General features: G+C 52.3%; 8 protein-coding genes across 8 annotated transcripts; 5 read left to right on the top strand and 3 right to left on the bottom strand.

Moving 5' to 3' along the window:
* Positions 1-17: 17 nt before the first annotated feature.
* Positions 18-1,757, top strand: N7477_009254 (WD domain protein; the record flags this gene model as incomplete). Its single annotated transcript, XM_056970915.1, is given in 4 exon segments — positions 18-181; positions 240-555; positions 569-1,030; positions 1,068-1,757. The coding sequence occupies 4 exon segments, from the start codon at positions 18-20 to the stop codon at positions 1,755-1,757; spliced, it is 1,632 nt and encodes a 543-aa protein (XP_056817894.1).
* Positions 1,758-2,707: 950 nt separating this feature from the next.
* Positions 2,708-3,769, top strand: N7477_009253 (uncharacterized protein; the record flags this gene model as incomplete). The annotated part of the gene is made up of 6 exons (XM_056970914.1): positions 2,708-2,741; positions 2,973-2,992; positions 3,107-3,141; positions 3,195-3,223; positions 3,297-3,590; positions 3,660-3,769. 6 exons carry the CDS (start codon positions 2,708-2,710, stop codon positions 3,767-3,769), a joined length of 522 nt encoding a protein of 173 aa, XP_056817893.1.
* Positions 3,770-4,171: 402 nt separating this feature from the next.
* N7477_009252 (uncharacterized protein) lies at positions 4,172-6,385 on the bottom strand (the record flags this gene model as incomplete). Its single annotated transcript, XM_056970913.1, has 6 exons — positions 4,172-4,372; positions 4,437-5,539; positions 5,586-5,736; positions 5,800-5,830; positions 5,935-6,222; positions 6,273-6,385. 6 exons carry the CDS (start codon positions 6,383-6,385, stop codon positions 4,172-4,174), a joined length of 1,887 nt encoding a protein of 628 aa, XP_056817892.1.
* Positions 6,386-6,589: 204 nt separating this feature from the next.
* Positions 6,590-7,574, top strand: N7477_009251 (aldo/keto reductase; the record flags this gene model as incomplete). Its single annotated transcript, XM_056970912.1, has 3 exons — positions 6,590-6,649; positions 6,706-6,975; positions 7,029-7,574. The coding sequence occupies 3 exons, from the start codon at positions 6,590-6,592 to the stop codon at positions 7,572-7,574; spliced, it is 876 nt and encodes a 291-aa protein (XP_056817891.1).
* A 454-nt stretch (positions 7,575-8,028) lies between these two features.
* Positions 8,029-10,521, top strand: N7477_009250 (uncharacterized protein; the record flags this gene model as incomplete). The annotated part of the gene is made up of 2 exons (XM_056970911.1): positions 8,029-8,075; positions 8,235-10,521. 2 exons carry the CDS (start codon positions 8,029-8,031, stop codon positions 10,519-10,521), a joined length of 2,334 nt encoding a protein of 777 aa, XP_056817890.1.
* A 391-nt stretch (positions 10,522-10,912) lies between these two features.
* Positions 10,913-13,225, bottom strand: N7477_009249 (uncharacterized protein; the record flags this gene model as incomplete). Its single annotated transcript, XM_056970910.1, has 2 exons — positions 10,913-13,164; positions 13,213-13,225. 2 exons carry the CDS (start codon positions 13,223-13,225, stop codon positions 10,913-10,915), a joined length of 2,265 nt encoding a protein of 754 aa, XP_056817889.1.
* A 294-nt stretch (positions 13,226-13,519) lies between these two features.
* N7477_009248 (Rab family GTPase) lies at positions 13,520-14,395 on the top strand (the record flags this gene model as incomplete). Its single annotated transcript, XM_056970909.1, has 2 exons — positions 13,520-13,588; positions 13,640-14,395. 2 exons carry the CDS (start codon positions 13,520-13,522, stop codon positions 14,393-14,395), a joined length of 825 nt encoding a protein of 274 aa, XP_056817888.1.
* A 293-nt stretch (positions 14,396-14,688) lies between these two features.
* On the bottom strand, positions 14,689-17,175 carry pmt2 (uncharacterized protein; the record flags this gene model as incomplete). The annotated part of the gene is made up of 5 exons (XM_056970908.1): positions 14,689-15,332; positions 15,402-16,161; positions 16,216-16,768; positions 16,824-16,953; positions 17,121-17,175. The coding sequence occupies 5 exons, from the start codon at positions 17,173-17,175 to the stop codon at positions 14,689-14,691; spliced, it is 2,142 nt and encodes a 713-aa protein (XP_056817887.1).
* Between the last annotated feature and the right edge of the window lie 475 nt (positions 17,176-17,650).

Below are 17,650 nucleotides of genomic sequence, written 5' to 3'. Positions count from 1 at the left end.
TTGGAACGTCCACCAGGATGTCGAAGCGCAGCTGGGAATATCAGCCGTCTGACTTGCCTCCTGCAAAACGAATTCGGGACGTTGTGACTGGTCCTGTTGATCGGCTATCTTCTTTGAGCGACGAGCTCCTGCTTAATATCCTGTCATTTCTCCCTGTTTCGTCTTTGAATTTGTGCCAGACGTGAGTGATCACCAATTTTTTTCATTCTTTGCAGCCATCTTGAACTTCTGGTCACCAGGTTATCTCATCGGTTTCACACTCTAAGTGGGGACTCGGAACTATGGAAACGACAGTATTACTCGCAATGGGTGCGTCCTCGTGCTCGCCGACTGGCTAATGTTAGACGGTCCACATCATCAGCCAAGATGGATTATTCACCAAAGGTCTCAACATGGCTTGATCATAGCCACTTGGCGGAGGAGGGGAAAGTGACGAATTGGAAAAGACAGTACCGATTGCGACACAATTGGTCACGCGGACTATGTCGAGTGACCGAGGTCGAGTTTCCCCAACACACATCTCCTCCCACGTTGGTCAAACTTTGTGCTGGTAATGTTTTTACGGCAGATGCTCTCCACGGGCTTCGGGCTTGGGCCGCTAAAGATCCAGCGCGGTGTCTCAGCAAACACCCCCTTTGCAGATCCACAAAAGAAGTCTGGCATGCTTCCAACCGCATTGGTTGTGAGCCACCAGCAGAACCAATCGGATATTGTGGTGGGCTTCGATAACGGTCTTCTCAATCGCTACATTTTTAATGTCCAAACATGCCAGTTGATCTTGCGATCCTCCTATGTCGGACTCAGCGACGGAACCATCACTGCTATGGCTCTTTCTTCGCCATATCTCCTGACTGTCTCCCAGCACAGAAACTTGTCGTTATATAACCTTGGGGGTCAATCTCACGAACTTGAGGCACCAGTCGATATCCCTCGACTACATGAACTTGCGTCATTGAAAGCGGACAATATGGTCGCGCCAATGACGCTGTCTCTCCGAAGCCTCAGCTTCGGACATTGTGGCCACTGTTGTGTATAGCTTCTATCATATTGGTTGTGGGTGGTCACAGGGCATCCAAGAACTGCGCTTTGATAAAGACGGTCAACAGCTCGACTGTCGTATTGCCAGTACGGTTGACTCGCAATACGGAATGAGTCCGCTCCAGGGTACTACGCCACCACTTAGACGACGACATTCGGCCACCATCGAGTCCATCGATAATGAAGTTTCAGCCCCCGGCGTTCCCTCCATATTGCACCAACAGCCACCAACATCAATGTCGTACTCCCATCCATATTTGCTGACTTCCCATGCGGATAACACGCTGACTATGTATCTTGTGGTTTCCGACCTGAGATCGCTTTACGTCCGCGGAGGGCAGCGTCTCTGGGGCCATACCTCCTCCGTGTCTGCTGTACAAGTGACAAACCGCGGCAAAGCTGTGTCAGTGAGTTCCCGTGGAGACGAAATACGCATATGGGAACTTGAAACAGCCGTTTCTTCGTTGGGCCGCCACAAGCCCCAGAATGATGAGAATAGCATCCAAGTCAGCCCTGGGAACAAACGGCAAGCGGAATCGGTGTCCGCTCCTACGCCGAAAAGCATCCAACGGGATCTGGACGGATCCGGGATGGCCCCTTGTGTCCCGCAGGAGATGACGCGCAGGCATGAATGCGTCGGGTTTGATGAAGAGCGAGTTCTCCTTCTCCAAGAGAAGCAAGTTGGCACCCAGCTGCTGGAATGTTATGATTTCACATAGCCACACCATTGACGTAGACCGAAGGCATGGCCTCCGATAAACGCCTGCTTTTGAAACCTGGAATCGGCTCAAATCTCTATCACAGAGAGCAAGTAATGGGCGCGATTTGACGGGGGGGGGGCGCTAACGCAGGTCCAGGGACCCAGTCGCGCATCCCCGTAGCACAAGGTCCTCAAGGTGCTCAAGGCGCTTCTTTCAGGTTGGGGACCCTGGCAGATCTCGGGGCGTCCCAGGATATAAAATGATGGGCAGTCCCCAATTTGGTCGCGAGGCCTGATTCCCGTTTCCGTTCACTGTTGGGAATCCCATTCATTCTCCCGAGTTGGCAAGGCTGCTACTCATGTGCTGGCATCGTCGCTCAGTATATTATTAAGCCCAGAAGGAACTCCTTCTCATCTCATCGTGGCATTGACTTTCCCAAGAGTCTGCAGCATATACCTGGATCCATGTGCGAAAACTTTCTAAGGTCGCAACGAAGTGAATGATGCATTGCTTAGCAATGGCGTCTAGTTGCCAGGACTCAGCCACTCCTAAAGGCCCAAAAGTCCATTTGCACAACTTCATGGCCAAATAAAGCTTCGACGCAGCCCGATTCATTCAGGAATTTGCTGTGCATGAGGTCCTTTGGCAATGGATGCCTCTACAGGGGGCGAGATGTGCTCACCCCCGCACATTTCACGGTGGAAATACGAATGAGAAGTACAATGAACGTGCTAAAGTGGTAGTCAGTGTGAAAAATCGTGGACGTTGGATGAACTTTAGTGGGAGCAACCCGAGGTTTCAAATCTTTTAAATCTTGGGCTCAGAGCGCGGGAAGTTTTTCTCCCCTCCCCGCACTACAAAATTCCTCCCTCACCCGCTTCCCTCAACGCTTCCTCTTCATCGCCTCCCACCTTTTCTCCCTCCACATCCCTATTTCAGTTCCTCTCAAGTCTTCTCAATCGCCCAAGATGGATCCTCGCTCCAACCGTTCCTGCTACAACTGTACGTGATTCTACCCAGCCTCCGCCCGCCTCGCCTATTCCACCACCGCACAGTGCCGGCTCACTGCTTCGGAGACACGCCTGTGCAGGATCTTTGGAGCAGCTGAGAGCTTGCTCTGACGATTGTGTTTCACTACCGCCCTTTCATCCCTTGATACCGCCTTTCCCAAAAAACTGCGCGCACATCGTACTTTCACTTCGAGGCTTTTTTGCTGACACTTTCTCTCCTTAGGTGGTGACGCCTCTCACCAGGTAAGACCATGCCTTCCTTCGCATCGCTTTCGCGCCCTTTGAATGCTTTCCCGGAGTTGGTGGTGGTGATGTGTATCGCATGATCGATCGAATGCTCATCCTTTTTTTTCCTAGGCTAAGGACTGCCCCAAGAAGGGAACCCCCACTTGGTAAGCGGCGTTCCGATCAGCCGGTGGAGTTTTGGCTGATATGTGTTTGATAGCTACAACTGCGGTGGTGAGGGTCATGTCAGTAAGTCATTATTCCAATCTCCGACCAGAATGAATTACGGTCGAAACTAACCGACCCTATCTTAGACCGCGAGTGCCCCAACCCCCCCCCAAGGAGCGTACCTGCTACCGCTGTGGTCTGACTGGCCACCTGTCCCGTGAGTGCCCCCAGGGCGGCGCTCCCGGTGGCTACAGTGCCCCCGGCGGCCAGGAGTGCTACAAGTGCGGTCAGGTTGGCCACATTGCTCGCAGCTGCCCCCAGGGTGGTAACTACGGTGGTGCTGGCGGCTACGGTGGCGGCTTCGGCGGCCGTCCCCAGACCTGCTACTCCTGCGGTGGCTTTGGCCACATGGCTCGCGATTGCACCCAGGGTCAGAAGTGTTACAACTGTGAGTTTTGACCGTCTTCACTTTTACATTTATATATATTTTGAGGAATTGATACTAACCTAAAACCAGGCGGCGAGGTCGGCCATGTTTCCCGTGACTGCACTACTGAGGCTCGCGGCGAGCGCGTGTGCTACAAGTGCAAGCAGCCCGGCCACGTCCAGGCTGCCTGCCCCAACTAAATTTGACCTTGCAATCTTTTCTCTTTCGTCTCGTTCACCCCTGGGTAATTTCGGACCAAAAAATTTTCTATTTGCATGCGCCACGATTTGAGATGTCTATTTCCCCTGGGTTCCTTTTTGTATTATCACTCACGGCTTGAATCACGACCGTGATCTTTTCTTTGCATGTTGCTTCAATTCTTCCTACATTGATCTTCCTTTCCCTGTCTACCGGGCTTTTTCTCGCAAGGAAAGCGAAGTGCCAAGGGTGATCTGGCTTGCAAAAAAAATGGGTATGCATGGGATTCTTACTTACGGCGCCTTACGGGAAGATACTTAGTTGCATGGGGAAATGCAGAATTTAATCTTCCAAAACCACATTGCTTCTTTCTATGTTGTTATACCTAATTTCTGGAGAGCCCTTTAGGAGCTACAGCTGCACATCATGGCTCGCTTGTACTTGGGGACGTCACCACAGAAACGCTCTTCCTCCTGTTTGTGAAGCCCCCATTCGTCGTTGAATGGGTTCAGGCTCATCTGCATCACCCGGTCCAGAATTTTGCGTTCTCCTTTGCGCTCCACGCGCTCGATGATTTCATCGAGGATCCATCCTCGAGGAACAAACTATGTGAGTTAGTTGGTCAGATCCATAGCGAATATGATATGTAATTAAGAAGGGCAGTCTCACGTTCGGGTTGACAGCTTTCATGGCTTTCTGTCTTGCCTCATCGTTGCTGATTCCCCAGTCTTCCAGCACACGAACTTGCCAGCTGTCAAGCCACTTTGCAATCCGTTCTCTGGCGGAGGCATCGGTGTAACCAATGCCACTAAATCCTTCAACATGGAAGAAGATCGATGCTACTTCTCTCCGCTGCTCATCGGTGCTCAGCGCCGAGATAGACACGCCCGATAGGCGTCGGAAAAAGTGGTTGAAATCGAGCTCCAGTGCCTCCAGAGTATCCAGCATCTCCGAGAATAGCTCTTGAAAGTCCGAATCTTTCTGTGTCGTGAGTCCCAGCCTCCGAGACATCAAGCGCTTGTACTCGTTCAGGAATACTGCTCTGAATTCGTTGCCGGTCCGTTCAATGACGGACTCCGCACGCTTGATAACCTCCCCCTCCATGTCTTCCGTAACACCGTCCTTGGTGAAATCTTCTTCATCCACCCGATTTCCAGCGCCAATCAATTCTCCAAGAGATTCACCAAGGCGGACCAAGTTCCACCAGATGATGCTGGGTTGGTTCTTGTACGAATATCGCAGCATATGATCATCGTGGTTGGGAGTGTACGATGGGTCAAAGTTGTCCATAAATGCAAAGGGGCCGTAGTCAAGTGAAAGCCCGTAGAGGGAGGTGTTGTCAGTGTTCAGCACACCATTCATAAACCCATAGGCCTGCCATGCCGCAACTGTCTTTGCGTTGCGTCGGGCGATTTCGCGATAGAGCCTTGCGAATCGATTTTCTGAGGCCTCTTGGGGTCCCTGTATTTCGTCCCAGGGCACATCTCTCTGAGGATTGTCAATATTCGAGGAGAGCTGTTCACCCTCGGAGACTGCGGCGGGCAAATTTTGCCATCCGCCGAAGACGTCTTCCGCGACATAAGTGGCAAGTTTTCTTATGATTTCACGATCACCACGGACTCGTGGAAGGTCAAAAGTTCCAATGCGCAGCCAGGACTCGGCAAAGCGGGCCACGATTGCACCCGGTTCAATGCGCTCTCGCAGAACCTTTGCATCAGGAAGTAGCGTCAGGGACAACGCACGAGTTGTTGGAACACCCAAAGCGTTAAGCGCTATACTCTGTCAGTAGTTGATCTACTCCAGGGCGGAGAATATTACCTTCGGAAACGACATACTCTCGAATACTCGATCGTAAGACGGCTTTGCCATCTGCAAAGCGCGAATACGGTGTCTTCCCCGCACCTTTCAGCTGAAGCTCATACCGTTTCCCTGTTTTAGGATTGGTAGTCTCAAAGAGACTGATCGCACGCTTTTAATCCATTAGCAATCGTGTTCTCTTCTTTCTTTGTAGAGCCTACTTGGGTCGACCTACTCCGTCCCCGAGCTGCCCAGCCCATGAACCACTGCACCTTTTTTAGTCTTGGTCTTGCATGACCTATTGGTTGACTTACAATTGCCACCCTGTTTGAAATGTAGTCAGCATCTGCTGGTAAGAAATTTTATACACAATTGGGAAGACGTACCACCATAGCACTGAGCCCAGGGGTAGATGCCCCCCTTTTCTTCATCCCACCAAATGTGATTACCTGCGACCAGCGCCTTGAATTGAGGCGTATCTTCCTCACCGGGCTTCAAGCCTAAGTCCTCCATCGCTCTAGGGCTCACGCCAAGCAGCTCCGGCTCCTTCGCGGGTTCCGGACGGACATAGGTAAAAAGAGCGCCCTTTACCGTCCGCGGTCCTAGAGTTTGCCGGGGAGCTTGGTGCGAAGCCTCGGAGTCTCGAAAGCCGGATCCGCTGGCAGTTTAGAGGTGAAAACATTCGATTTGGGTAGATCCGCTAGGGACGTGCCCGCGGAGCTCGAAAGATGAGAAACCATTTGAGCCAAACGGAGAGCCGGGTGGAAGGATCGCGACATATATCGACCCGAACAGACACAAAGCACACGAGTCGATCTCATGAAGGACGGTTTCTGAGGTCCTCAAATCTGATAGAGGCGGAGAACCCTGTAGCGTGGATGACATCATGCCCATTATTAATCTCGGGAGGCTGGCCGCGATCCAGTCTCCAATGGGTATCGCGAAACCCGGACCGCTCTGATACCCCGCGTGGGCCTTGAGCGAGTGTTGCCGGTCCCAGACTTGCATTCAGCAATTCCTCAACCATGGCTAGCCCGCACAACATTCCCACCATCAAGCTCAATGACGGCTCCGTCATGCCCGTTGTAGGTGTCCTCGAATTGTGTTTGGAGAAGCTTTCTAGCTCACTAATGGCATACAGATCGGGTATGGCACCGGCACGGCTTGGTACAAGACTGCGGACAGTGGGCCCAACCGCGAGTTGGTCGAGGCAGCAAAGAGCGCGGTAAAGTTGGGTTTTCGCCATTTGGATGGAGCAGAGGTCTACGGAACCGAGGAAGAACTAGGCCATGCTATTAGGGAATGTGGACTGCCTCGCGAGACGTTGTTCGTGACCACCAAGGTGATCACCAATATTGCCGATATCCCTTCAGCCATTGACTGCAGCCTCAAGAAACTCGGTCTTGATTATGTTGACCTGTAAGTTCTCTCGTGCTTCACTTACCCAGATACTGACGACGCAAGGTATCTGATTCATGCCCCATTTTTGCCAAGACAGAGAGTGACCTTCAAGCCGCCTGGGCTGAGATGGAGCAGGTCAAGGCTTCTGGAAAAGCTCGATCTATCGGCGTGTCCAACTTTGTGCAAAGCCACCTGGAGACGATCCTCAAGACTGCCAAGGTCGTGCCGTCGGTGAACCAGATCGAGTACCACCCGTACCTCCAGCATGGGAAGCTATTGGAATTCCACGAGCGTGAGGGTATCAAGACAGTGACCTACTCCGGACTGTCACCGGTGAATCGCGCGCGAGGCGGACCGCTGGATCCGCTTCTAGCGGACCTGGCTAAGAAGTACGCGGTCGACGAATCGGAGATCTTGATACGCTGGACTCTTGACCGAGGGTGCTTTCCCATCACGACGAGCAGCAAGGAGCTTCGCCTTGCCAGCTACCTGCGCTCTTTGACGTTCAAATTGACCCCTCGAGAGGTGGAGGAGATCTCAACTCTCGGGGAGCAGAAGCATTTCCGCGCGTACTGGGGAGATGTTTATGCTGCCGATGACCGGACCTGATGTCACTATTCCTGGGCTTTCACCGTGTTTAGAAAGGAAAAACCTTGTTGGTGAATACACGTGCAAATAGAATTGTCATTTGGAGCTTCTAGTTTCGATTGTTGGCCTGTGTATACATCTACCTGGAATCTTCAAGAAGTGCCTGAGTCAAGTCTCAACCGAAGAAGATATTTACAGCCTGGCTGCATGTCTACTGCTAGCTGGTATACAATCTCATTCTCCATTATACCTGGTTCACTTTTCGGCTACTTTTTATATTTGCCATGTGCATCGGAAATATAGAGACACGTAGATCGACGCCAAAAGCGGCGAGGCGGGCGCCCCCGAAAGAGAGCCCCGGATCCCCATTTCACCCATTCACCTTTCACCCTTCCCCGTCCTGAACCACTGACCTTAAATTCTTCCAACCTATACTTCTACATTCTTTGTCCGGAGATCGCAAAACGATACTCCGATGAGCCCTCTCGAGGCTGATGCAGATCTCTCTACCCTCGTCTCGATGTTTTGACTTCCGATTCTCCGCGGGCGCATGCTTCCAGGGACCACAGCTTTGGTGACACGCTCCAACTCGGCGAATTCACTGTTCGGCACGCGTGCAGTTCGATCGATGGTTTACCATATCTTCCAACTCCGCGGACTGCGATGTCGGTGAACGATCAGCCCCCCCTCTGAGGATACTACTCTCACACTCGCGAACAATCCCTTTGCATCTGATCTTGGAAACCTTGACAAGCGTTTGGAGCGCCTCTCTGACGAAGTCCTTCCGCCTCAACCTTATATCCTCACCCTCCCGACGAATGCGCCTTTCCGCCTGGGGTCCCGTTCCGCGAACAATTGGGCAGTAGGACATGACCGCCCATTTAGTGCAGAGGAGCAAGAACTTCAGTATATGACCTTCCTCCGGCACCACGATACAGACTCATTGCTTGTGGCCCTGGGCGATTGGTCTGACGAGTCGGACCGCATGATGGCTGACCGGTCCTCGGCCCCGAGCGCAACAGAGAACCCGAAAGAGACGGTAGCGAGGAAGAAGATTAGTCTCAAAGATTACAAAGACCAGAAGACGACCGGGCCCGTCACGACCATCGCGAGTCGCAGTCCAAGAATGCGCGCCGGCTCCAACCCCAGAAACGAAGAAACTCAGCCAGCCCCCAAACCTGACTCTACAAAAACACGCGATAAGCTCGACCCGCCTCCAACACCCAGTTCGCAGTCACATCTGCTCACCTCTAAGGGCCCCAAGAAACGGCCCTCAACCTCTGACATAGAACAACCTGGTTCTGAAAAAGCCCTCAATCCCGGCATGCACTCTCCCAAGAGACCGCGACTGTCTCTTGAGAAGGACGCGCGCGCGAAAGCTGTTTCGAACAAACCACAATCTCCAAAACTACCCGCATTACTATCACCTACACTCCCTCCAACAAAGCTTATGCCATCCTCCACTCCTCTCGCAGCCAAGCTGCCACGGTTGCTATCTCCCACACTACCACCGGATCTCGAGAAAGAATTGGCCAGATTCGAGGAACGCTCGCCCGCTCGTCAAACACCCAAGCGTGACGTCGTACCCGGCAAATTAAAGGCAGATGATGCAGCGCATTCTCGAACCCCGAACTCCACGAACAGTGGCAGCATTCCAAATTTCCCAAGTCACCGCGCTGGAGCTTCATTGAAAGAGCCACCTTCCTCAAAGCCACGTTGCATTGTCAAACTGCGGTATGGCAAGGCGAATCGCCGCCGGGTCGAAGGCCTTCTCAAATTTTCCGGTAAAAGGAAATCATCTCGATCCGCTTCGCCGCCTGGTCAAGATACGGATCATGAAGACGCAACCCATCCTGGTATGAAGAGAGAGATCGGCTCATCTCGAGTCACTGCTACATCTGATAGACCGAGAACAAGAGTCACACATGAGCCCCCAGTACCGCTCGGTCCTACAGGTGGCAGTCTCAAGGAACGCAAAACGTCTGTCGAAAAGACTTACACACCAGCGTCTAATACTTTCCCATCTAAAACCGACAAAGTCAAGCCTACCATATTGACGCCAGTGAAGGACTCAAAAGCACTCGTTTCACACCGAGCTGACCCTTGGGAGGCTGGCGGCAAGACACCCGTGAATCCGGCGAACAAACGGCACTCGGTTGATCCGGGGTCGAAGGAATCGCCTCCCCAGCCCGACAACCGACTCCGCAACAACGAGCGTCGAGCCTGGCGGGATGAATTCCAGAAATTCAGCAATACTGGCCGAGAATTGAAACATGCATCCGAAAGGTCTAGGACCAAGAGCGGAGCCTCGGCCGCGGATGAGAAGCTGGCCTTGGTGACTGCAATCGAGGCCATCATGTGTTTCATCCTTGCCTTTGTGGCCGACGATCAATCGAAAGCTCTCGTACGACAGGGCGGTGATTCTTCTGCATGGGTGTCCATTCTGGCATACTGGCGAGTGGTCCGCAATTACAGCGCCCCTTATCCCGTCCTTCACGGTCTCTGTCTTCTTTTGGGTGCAGTTTCGTATGATTCCATACATTCGCTCGATCTCGAACGTCTTGCAGTTAGCCCCTTACCGGGCGAGCATACACCAGTACCCACACCCGGCAGCGATGGCAATACCATCCTATCGGACGAGAACAAGAAAAGCCGCAAAGAATTCCTTGAGCTCAGAAATCGCCTTCTCGAGTGCCACCGAGAATCGCAGAAGCTCTGGCTGGAGGGGACACGGGCTCTCTGCGAGGACGTTCTACATCAGGAATTTCCCATCACCTGGTCTCATCGGTCTCACAATCATGCAGAGCGAGGCAAAATTCCTCTCAAAGCTGGAGACTACGCGGGTGATTATTTTGTTCCTCTTGGTGGCTCGACACCACCGATCGAAGTGGTGCGTTTCGGCTATTCAATGCTCAAGGAGTGGTGCACGCAGCAAGATGTGGAATGGAAGCGGCGCTTGTCTCTTTAATGAGTGATTGAACTCATCCAGCGTTCCACGGACGCTTCCTCATTCTTGCTTTGCATTTCGAAGTGATATTGCTTTTCTTTCCCGCCATGATACCACGAGCTCTGGATTTATTTTTCTGATGTGTAGCTATTCGACGTTTGAATATACCACGGTCAACCCATACGACTTCTTACTCGTCTGCATTGTGTTTTGTGCCGGAGGACTAGAGATTGCGAACAAGAAGTGAAATGAGGAATGCCATTTTTCAAAGCCGTTAAGTCGGTGTCGCTAAGATCAATCGCTATATGATATCCGCTCAAACTATACTAGACTGCAGGAGAAGGTCATGAACATAATAATGAAAGGACGGGGAAACCGTCCCTCAGGTAACACAAGGGGCAACAAGATGAAACTAAACTTCTCCATACTCAGGTCGGAAGTCCGAGTTGGACTCGCCAAAGAGCCAACCAGCCTCGCGGCAGTAGCGGGCTTCCCGGCCATAAATGCCAACTTCGCTAGCCCAACAAATCACAGAGGCATCCACAATATCTGCAATGACGCTTTCCATAGCACCTAAAATACTCCAACCAATGGCACCGGCTAACAGTCCAACCACGTAGGCATACAAGCTGCCCCGAATCGTACCGCCAGGGACGGCGGTGGTCAAGCTCCGAGCCGTGGTGACCCAGCCACCGAAGCCCAAAGCCAAAGACATGATCAAGCGCGTGGCGTGGAGAATCAACTTCGAAAGTCGATAGGAAAGCAGAGATGCGGAAGCCCCGGGAGAGCGAGAATATGCCCGAGGATGCAACGACGTCGAGGCTGCCGATGGGGCAAGAAGATTCATCTGACTCAGCCCCCGCGCAGAGGCAGACAAAGGCTGGGAATGAATAGCCGCGTAGGTGAGGGAGAGAGGGTTCGTCAAAAAGGCAATGGGTGTCGGGATCAGAGAGTACGCAAAGAGGCCGAGCAATGAAGATAGACGGGTAGGAAGTACAATCAAAGGGAGCCGAATTAACAGACTGAGGAGACGAGACAGACAGATCGTGCCGAACAAGGTGGTGGTAGCATGGACGATAGCAGCCTGAACGATCTGCCGGGATGTGGGTGCTGGACTCGCCAGGCGATGGAAATACCATTGACTCACTGTGGCAGCTGTAACGGCACGCTGCACACCAGCAATCACTCCGATGGACCACAGGTAGATCACGACGAAATAGACTCCGAGCCACCAGCTGCTCAGATCGATGATGAAGGACCGCGGCCCGGCAAGGTGACCACCCAGGAAGACCCGAGTGAACATAAGCATCCAGATCCAGGTCCATGATACCACGCAGACAAGGACACCCAGTCCGAGGGCCAGCAACTCAGGGTTCGCGGCTAGAATTCGGCACGCAAATTCAAGAACGCCAATCGCCTTTCCGATCGATCGACGACTCCGAGCGACATTGTAAGTCCATAGGCCGGCCATGAGTAATGGGATAAGAGAACCCCAGCGCATCGCCTTGTCCTGAACACTATCGCCATGCCATGCACCCTTGAAGCTCGACACGAAGGGATACATTGAGAAGGAGAACAGGATGGTGGGAACGGCGACGATAATCACGTAGACTAAGAGGCGTACGTAGGATCGAAGTAAAGCCAGCCAGAGGAGAGATACGAGAACTGATACCAGCGTGTATATCCCAAGAAGGAAGAAGGAACCATGCACAGTCAGGTAGATTGTATCACCCCATTTGCCCTCGTCGCCGGATGGGGTAGATGTATGCAACCAGACAAGAAAAGATGTGGCAAACAGCCCAACGAGCAATATAAGCAACAGCTGTCCCCAGAAGATGTCATGCACAGAGATTTCTGAAGCAAGCGGCGCGATAGAGGCAGGGAAGGAGCCGGCCGAACTTGACGGTCGAGCCATCTCGGAGGTGAACGGTTTGGTCTGGTCAGCAGGAGAGCTGGATGAGTTGAAATTGAAAAGATCCTCTTGAGTTGGAGGTCTATCACGAAAGCGCTGAATAGGCGGGTCATTACCGACATTTTCTGACGGCAAAAGCTCCTCATCCTCGGGAACATCTCCTGGGGAATCCTCCAGGCCGATATCGACTAATTTACCTCGAAACCTGCTTCTTTCCGAATCTGCGACTGGCCCAGGTTCATGCTCCACCACTTCTGCTAGAGTCTCAATGCGAGAGTGATGCGAGACAGGTGCTCCTTTTTCTCCACGCCAAGAACTCTTGATCCCTTTCCCATTACCTGGGCGATCGTCGTATGGAGAATCTTCCTCGTGGTAGCCAGCCAAGTGTTCAGAGGAATCTTCTAGTTCTGAGGAGTCCTTGAGATTGCTGTCACCAAACTGTCGTCTTGATCGTTGTAGCGCATAGAAGTCAGCAACCTCGCGCTCCCTCTCAGTCTCATCGTCTTCTTCTCGAAACTCATCGGTGGCGCTGTAGAACAAAGGCGCTGGTTGTGCTGAAGCTCGTGAGGCAAATGGGAAATTGGAGATCTGGGATGTCCCAGGCCGATATGGATCGCCGCTTCTCATGAAAGAGCGGGAGGATGGGTTCCTGGTGCTCTGACGCTGGTTGGGATGAGCACGGCCGGTCCTTTGGATCTCATCTGGACGAGAGGCTAGTCGTGACTGTGACTGAGCGAGGAAGCGTGAGGCATCTGAGTGTGGTCAGTTTCCACGAACCCAAGTCAGGACATGATACATACATTCCGAGAACATGGCCCACTACGGTGGAGACCGGGATAGAAGGATAGGAGGAGTCGCCCTTTGCTGAAATTGGGCGGCATTCGATTGTTAATGGGAGAAAGAAAAGGTGAGAAAACGGTGAAGATGTTATTTGGAAAGAAGAAGAGAGAGATAAAGAGCTTCAGGAAAGTCACGCAGGTGCAAGCGTCATCTGGGCAGGTCACCATGGCCCCGATAGATGACTCAGCATGTCCTATCCGATAACTATCTACCTTGAGCTCTCCAAAAACCATAGCTCTCTATTCCTTCGGAAGAACGACCCTCTCCATGTCACAGCCATGGGATTACATCGCTAAGCTTGTCTGTATCGGTGACTCAGGCACCGGGAAGTCTAGCGTAAGCTTCCTCCCACCTGTTCAGTTCGATCGTGGCCACTAATTCCAACAGCTCACCATCCGCCTCTGTGAAGGCCGCTTTTCCCCTTCTCACGATGTTACTATTGGGGTTGAGTTTGGATCGAGGATCGTACCCGTGGGGCCCCCTGCTTCGTTGGAGTTGGGTCTGGATGAGTTTTCTCGCAGTTCTCCCAGACCTCCCGGCGAACCCCCCGAAGAGTCTACTGCCTCCGGCCTCCCTAGCCCACCGCGAAAGCCACAGGACTCGTCCATCCAGAAACGGATGAAACTCTCTCTCTGGGATACTGCTGGCCAGGAAACCTACAAGTCGATTACCCGCTCCTACTTCCGCGGCGCCTCCGGTGCGCTCCTCGTCTTCGACATCTCTAGGCGATCAACCTTCGTATCGTGTACGCAGTGGCTCCAGGATCTGCGTCAGATCGCGGAGGAGGGCATCGTGGTGATTTTAGTTGGAAATAAGACAGACTTAGCCGGACGAGAATCCGGATCTAACCAGAGACAGGTCACCGAGGAAGAGGCCGAAGAATGGTGCCGCCTGAATAACGTTGTGCGATATGTTGAGACGAGTGCCAAGTCTGGAGATGGCGTTGAGCGAGCTTTTCTCGAAGTCGCCGAGAGGATATACCGCAATATTGAAGCCGGCAGGTACGACCTCAATGACCGCCGCAGCGGAGTCAAAGGGTTTGGAGCCTCTGGAGGTGCCAACACTGGGGTCCCGAGAACCGTCACACTGGGCATGGACGATGCGATGCGCAAGGGCGGTGGCTGGTCTGGAGGGTGTTGCTAACGGACAATACGGCACGGCACAAGCCTCGGGCTGGAAAAGCTGTCTGAGAAGTACAGCAGTGAAGACAATCTATAATGAAGAACTCGATTCAATTTACAATAATGCATAGTTTATCGAGATGAAATGATCATCATTATAGTTCGGACGTTTTTGGGGCTCCTTGCACTCTCGCAGGGCCGTTCCGTTAAACAGAAAGTTGGACAGACACGAATAAGATACCTGCACCGTCAATACACAAAGAACAAATTTCACGCACCCGCGCCCCCCCCTCCTTCCCTTCTCGAACATGCTGATTAGTTCGAAATTTTCCAGCCGGGCAGCCAACGCAGGTGAGACCATTGCTGGTTGGAGCCCTCCATTCCAAATACAATATCTCGGAAGTGGACGAACAGCCCAATAATCATCGTATAGAGGACGGCATAAATGACGGCTCGGACCCGAGCGTTGATGCTCCGGGTGACCCAGTCAACACTGAAACCAAATGTGAGGATGGCATAATAGAGGGCCGGGTAGTAGTGGTGGACGTAGGTCACTCGGGCCATGATGATGAATGGCAGGTAGTGCAACACCCAGCCAATGAGAGGATAGAGCCCAGAGTAGTGAATATGATCAATGTCTGCCTTGCTCAGCTCCTGATAGCCTCTCTGCCATCGCAGAAGATACCACAGGAATCCAATGCCGAAAGCGACAATACTCGCCGAGCTTCCCCAGTAGACGAGAGGGTTTCCAAGCAGGTAGTATTTTACCACGCTGTCATCCCAGGAGCACATCCGCAAGCCGACATTCAGAATGGGCCACTGCCAGAATGCCGAAGCCAGGTCATCCTGCTTGTCCGGATCAGGAACCAGAGCGTTGTTGGATGTCATCATAGCAACGTTCAAGTGGATGAAATCTTTCAAGAAAGGTGACTTGTAAGAGCCAGGGTCGCCAGGAGGCACTGCGTATAATCTGTTAAGGGAATATCCAAAAGTAAAGGGGGGGACGGGGAAAATGATCGGAAACTTACGGCGCTCATTGGTGTGAGACTCAACATTCCAGTGAGTGTACACATCATTTGCCTTGTTCTCCTTAACGCAGGTTGTTTCGATTTGCTTGAAGCCCCATTGAGGCAAGTTGACGTTTCCAGCCCGCAGATAGCAGCCGAGCGATGGGTGTCGAAGCCGGAATGCAGTAGTAAGGGTGCGAATCTTCGAGTGATCCCGGGACGCGGCATCATCTACAACCTCGATCTTCCAGTGATCTTTTTCATCACCAATGGTGATGTTGCCGTAGCTTGAAACTTCATAATGAGATTTGGAAACTGGCGCAGGAATGGCGTGAGAATGCAGGTTGCGGCCAGTCTGTCCGTGAATGAGGCGAATCACATCTCCGTCACCGATAAATTTCAAGTCGGCCTCGCTATCGAAGTCAGGCTCGTTACGGTTGGGGTAGATGAACCAGTCATTGTTGGCATCCTTGTGGTGGTAGCATGTGACTTGCTGCTGATTCGATCCCTCTGGGTACGTCTGGACATGCGAGTGAAGGAGACCGCCTCCGTAGCCCATATTTTTCAGAGTGACTCGCGATCCAAGGGCGATCTCAAGGGGGCTATCTCTGCCGACCTCGGTGCCACGCAGGTTCGCCTGGAAAAGTGAGCTCATTTGGGCATCTCCGGGCCCACTGTTCGCAAGAATAAGGAAATGAAGGTAGAACGAGAACATATACACCAGAAGCGGAATGACAATCAAGCCACCCACGCGAGCGATCAGGTGTTTAGCAAGCACAGTCTGGTGAACCTCCAGTCAGTTAAACGTATTTGTCAAGGCTCGGTTCGTACTCACTTGCGGCATCTTGATGTCACCAAATTTATTCCACAGATCCTCGATGGTGTAGAGACCCACGATTGCGGTGCAGAAGAAGCCCACCCACTTGACGCTGCAAACACAGCCAATGCTCAGTCCAGTCAGGCAAAGCCATGCATACCATTCCATTGAGAAGCTAGCATTCTGAAGGCGGTGGAATCGCGCCCAGCACAGCGTCGTTGTAAAAGTGAAGCACAGAAGCATGGAATCCAGCAGGATAAAGCGAGAAATGGTCGCGTAGGAGTTCTCAAACAGGACCATCAAGCTGATCAGCCAGACCGTGGCCCTGCGGAAATTCAAGTCACGAGCAGTGTAGTAGGCAAGAGGGACACAGACTACGCCAAAGAAGGCATTGAAGGCGCGCATAAAGGTATAGTTCACATCCTCGGGATACTTCTCCCCGGACTTGAACTCAAAGGATCCGTTGTAGCCGGCAAGGTAGCCCGAAAGGCCAACCAACATCTTCCCCAGGGGAGGATGCACATCGAAGTAGAATTCGCGCTTCAAATAGTGAGAACCAAATTTACCGAAGCTAAATTGGGTCAGCCTGTTTCAATTGGCGTTGTGATGGCGCGAGGGCAGCTTACTGAGCTTCGTCCCACGTCACAATGTTGGAGCGACCGATGCGATATAATCGAGTAAAAAGCGAAAGAGCCGTCAAGATGATGGGAGCGATTGTCGGTTCCCAGCCAGCGAGGACGTGAAGGAAGAGGGGGACTATACCACAAAAAGAGACCAGAGACGTTAGCATGGCTTATAAGTCACAATCAATCGAATGGACACGGAGGATGCCCTTACCTGCGTTGAGCGGGTCTTTTTCACATCGTGCTCAACAATTCGCGAGTGCGCCTGATGCTTTCCAATCTCGGCAACGTTTCTCCGACGGAGGTCGGCATCAGGTCTGGCCCCAGTAGTGGTGGCCGTGTTGATGTCCGCCATGGTGTTTGTAAACGAGGGAAGGTTTCAAGGTTGGATTGAGGAGAGTAATTCGTCAGGAAAGTGAAAAGAATTAAATCAAAGAATCATAGCGGCCACAGAGGCCACAATGAAGAAAAGCCGAAAAGACCAGATGGAGAAAAGGGGAAAGGAAAAGATGAAGAAGGAGAAAAGATGCCGAGCTGGCCAGAATCAACAGTTCCGCTTTGGAGAGGGGGCCGTTTTCGGGCGAACGTGGCCGCGCCCGGTTATAGTAACATCAGCCCCCTTTCCGGTAATATGTTACTATCTTCTTAGACTTAGGATGTGTTTGCATCGCTCGGCTTCATTTGATTCATTATTCATTATTCATGGCCATTCGAGAATTTGCCCATATTGCCAACATAGTAATTTACAGCAACTATACATGCGAAGGCGTTAAAGAGAGGCTCCGGGTCCTCTTCGTTTCCTCTATCGAATGTACCAGATGATGGATCAA

The sequence above is a fragment of the Penicillium maclennaniae genome (assembly GCF_028827695.1).
Source record: "Penicillium maclennaniae strain IBT 15551 chromosome Unknown utg000008l:1.0-3552695.0:1.0-3555053.0, whole genome shotgun sequence".
Lineage (NCBI taxonomy): Eukaryota > Fungi > Ascomycota > Eurotiomycetes > Eurotiales > Aspergillaceae > Penicillium > Penicillium maclennaniae.
Note: the sequence above shows the minus strand (reverse complement) of the source record. Positions and strands in the feature narration are given on the sequence as shown.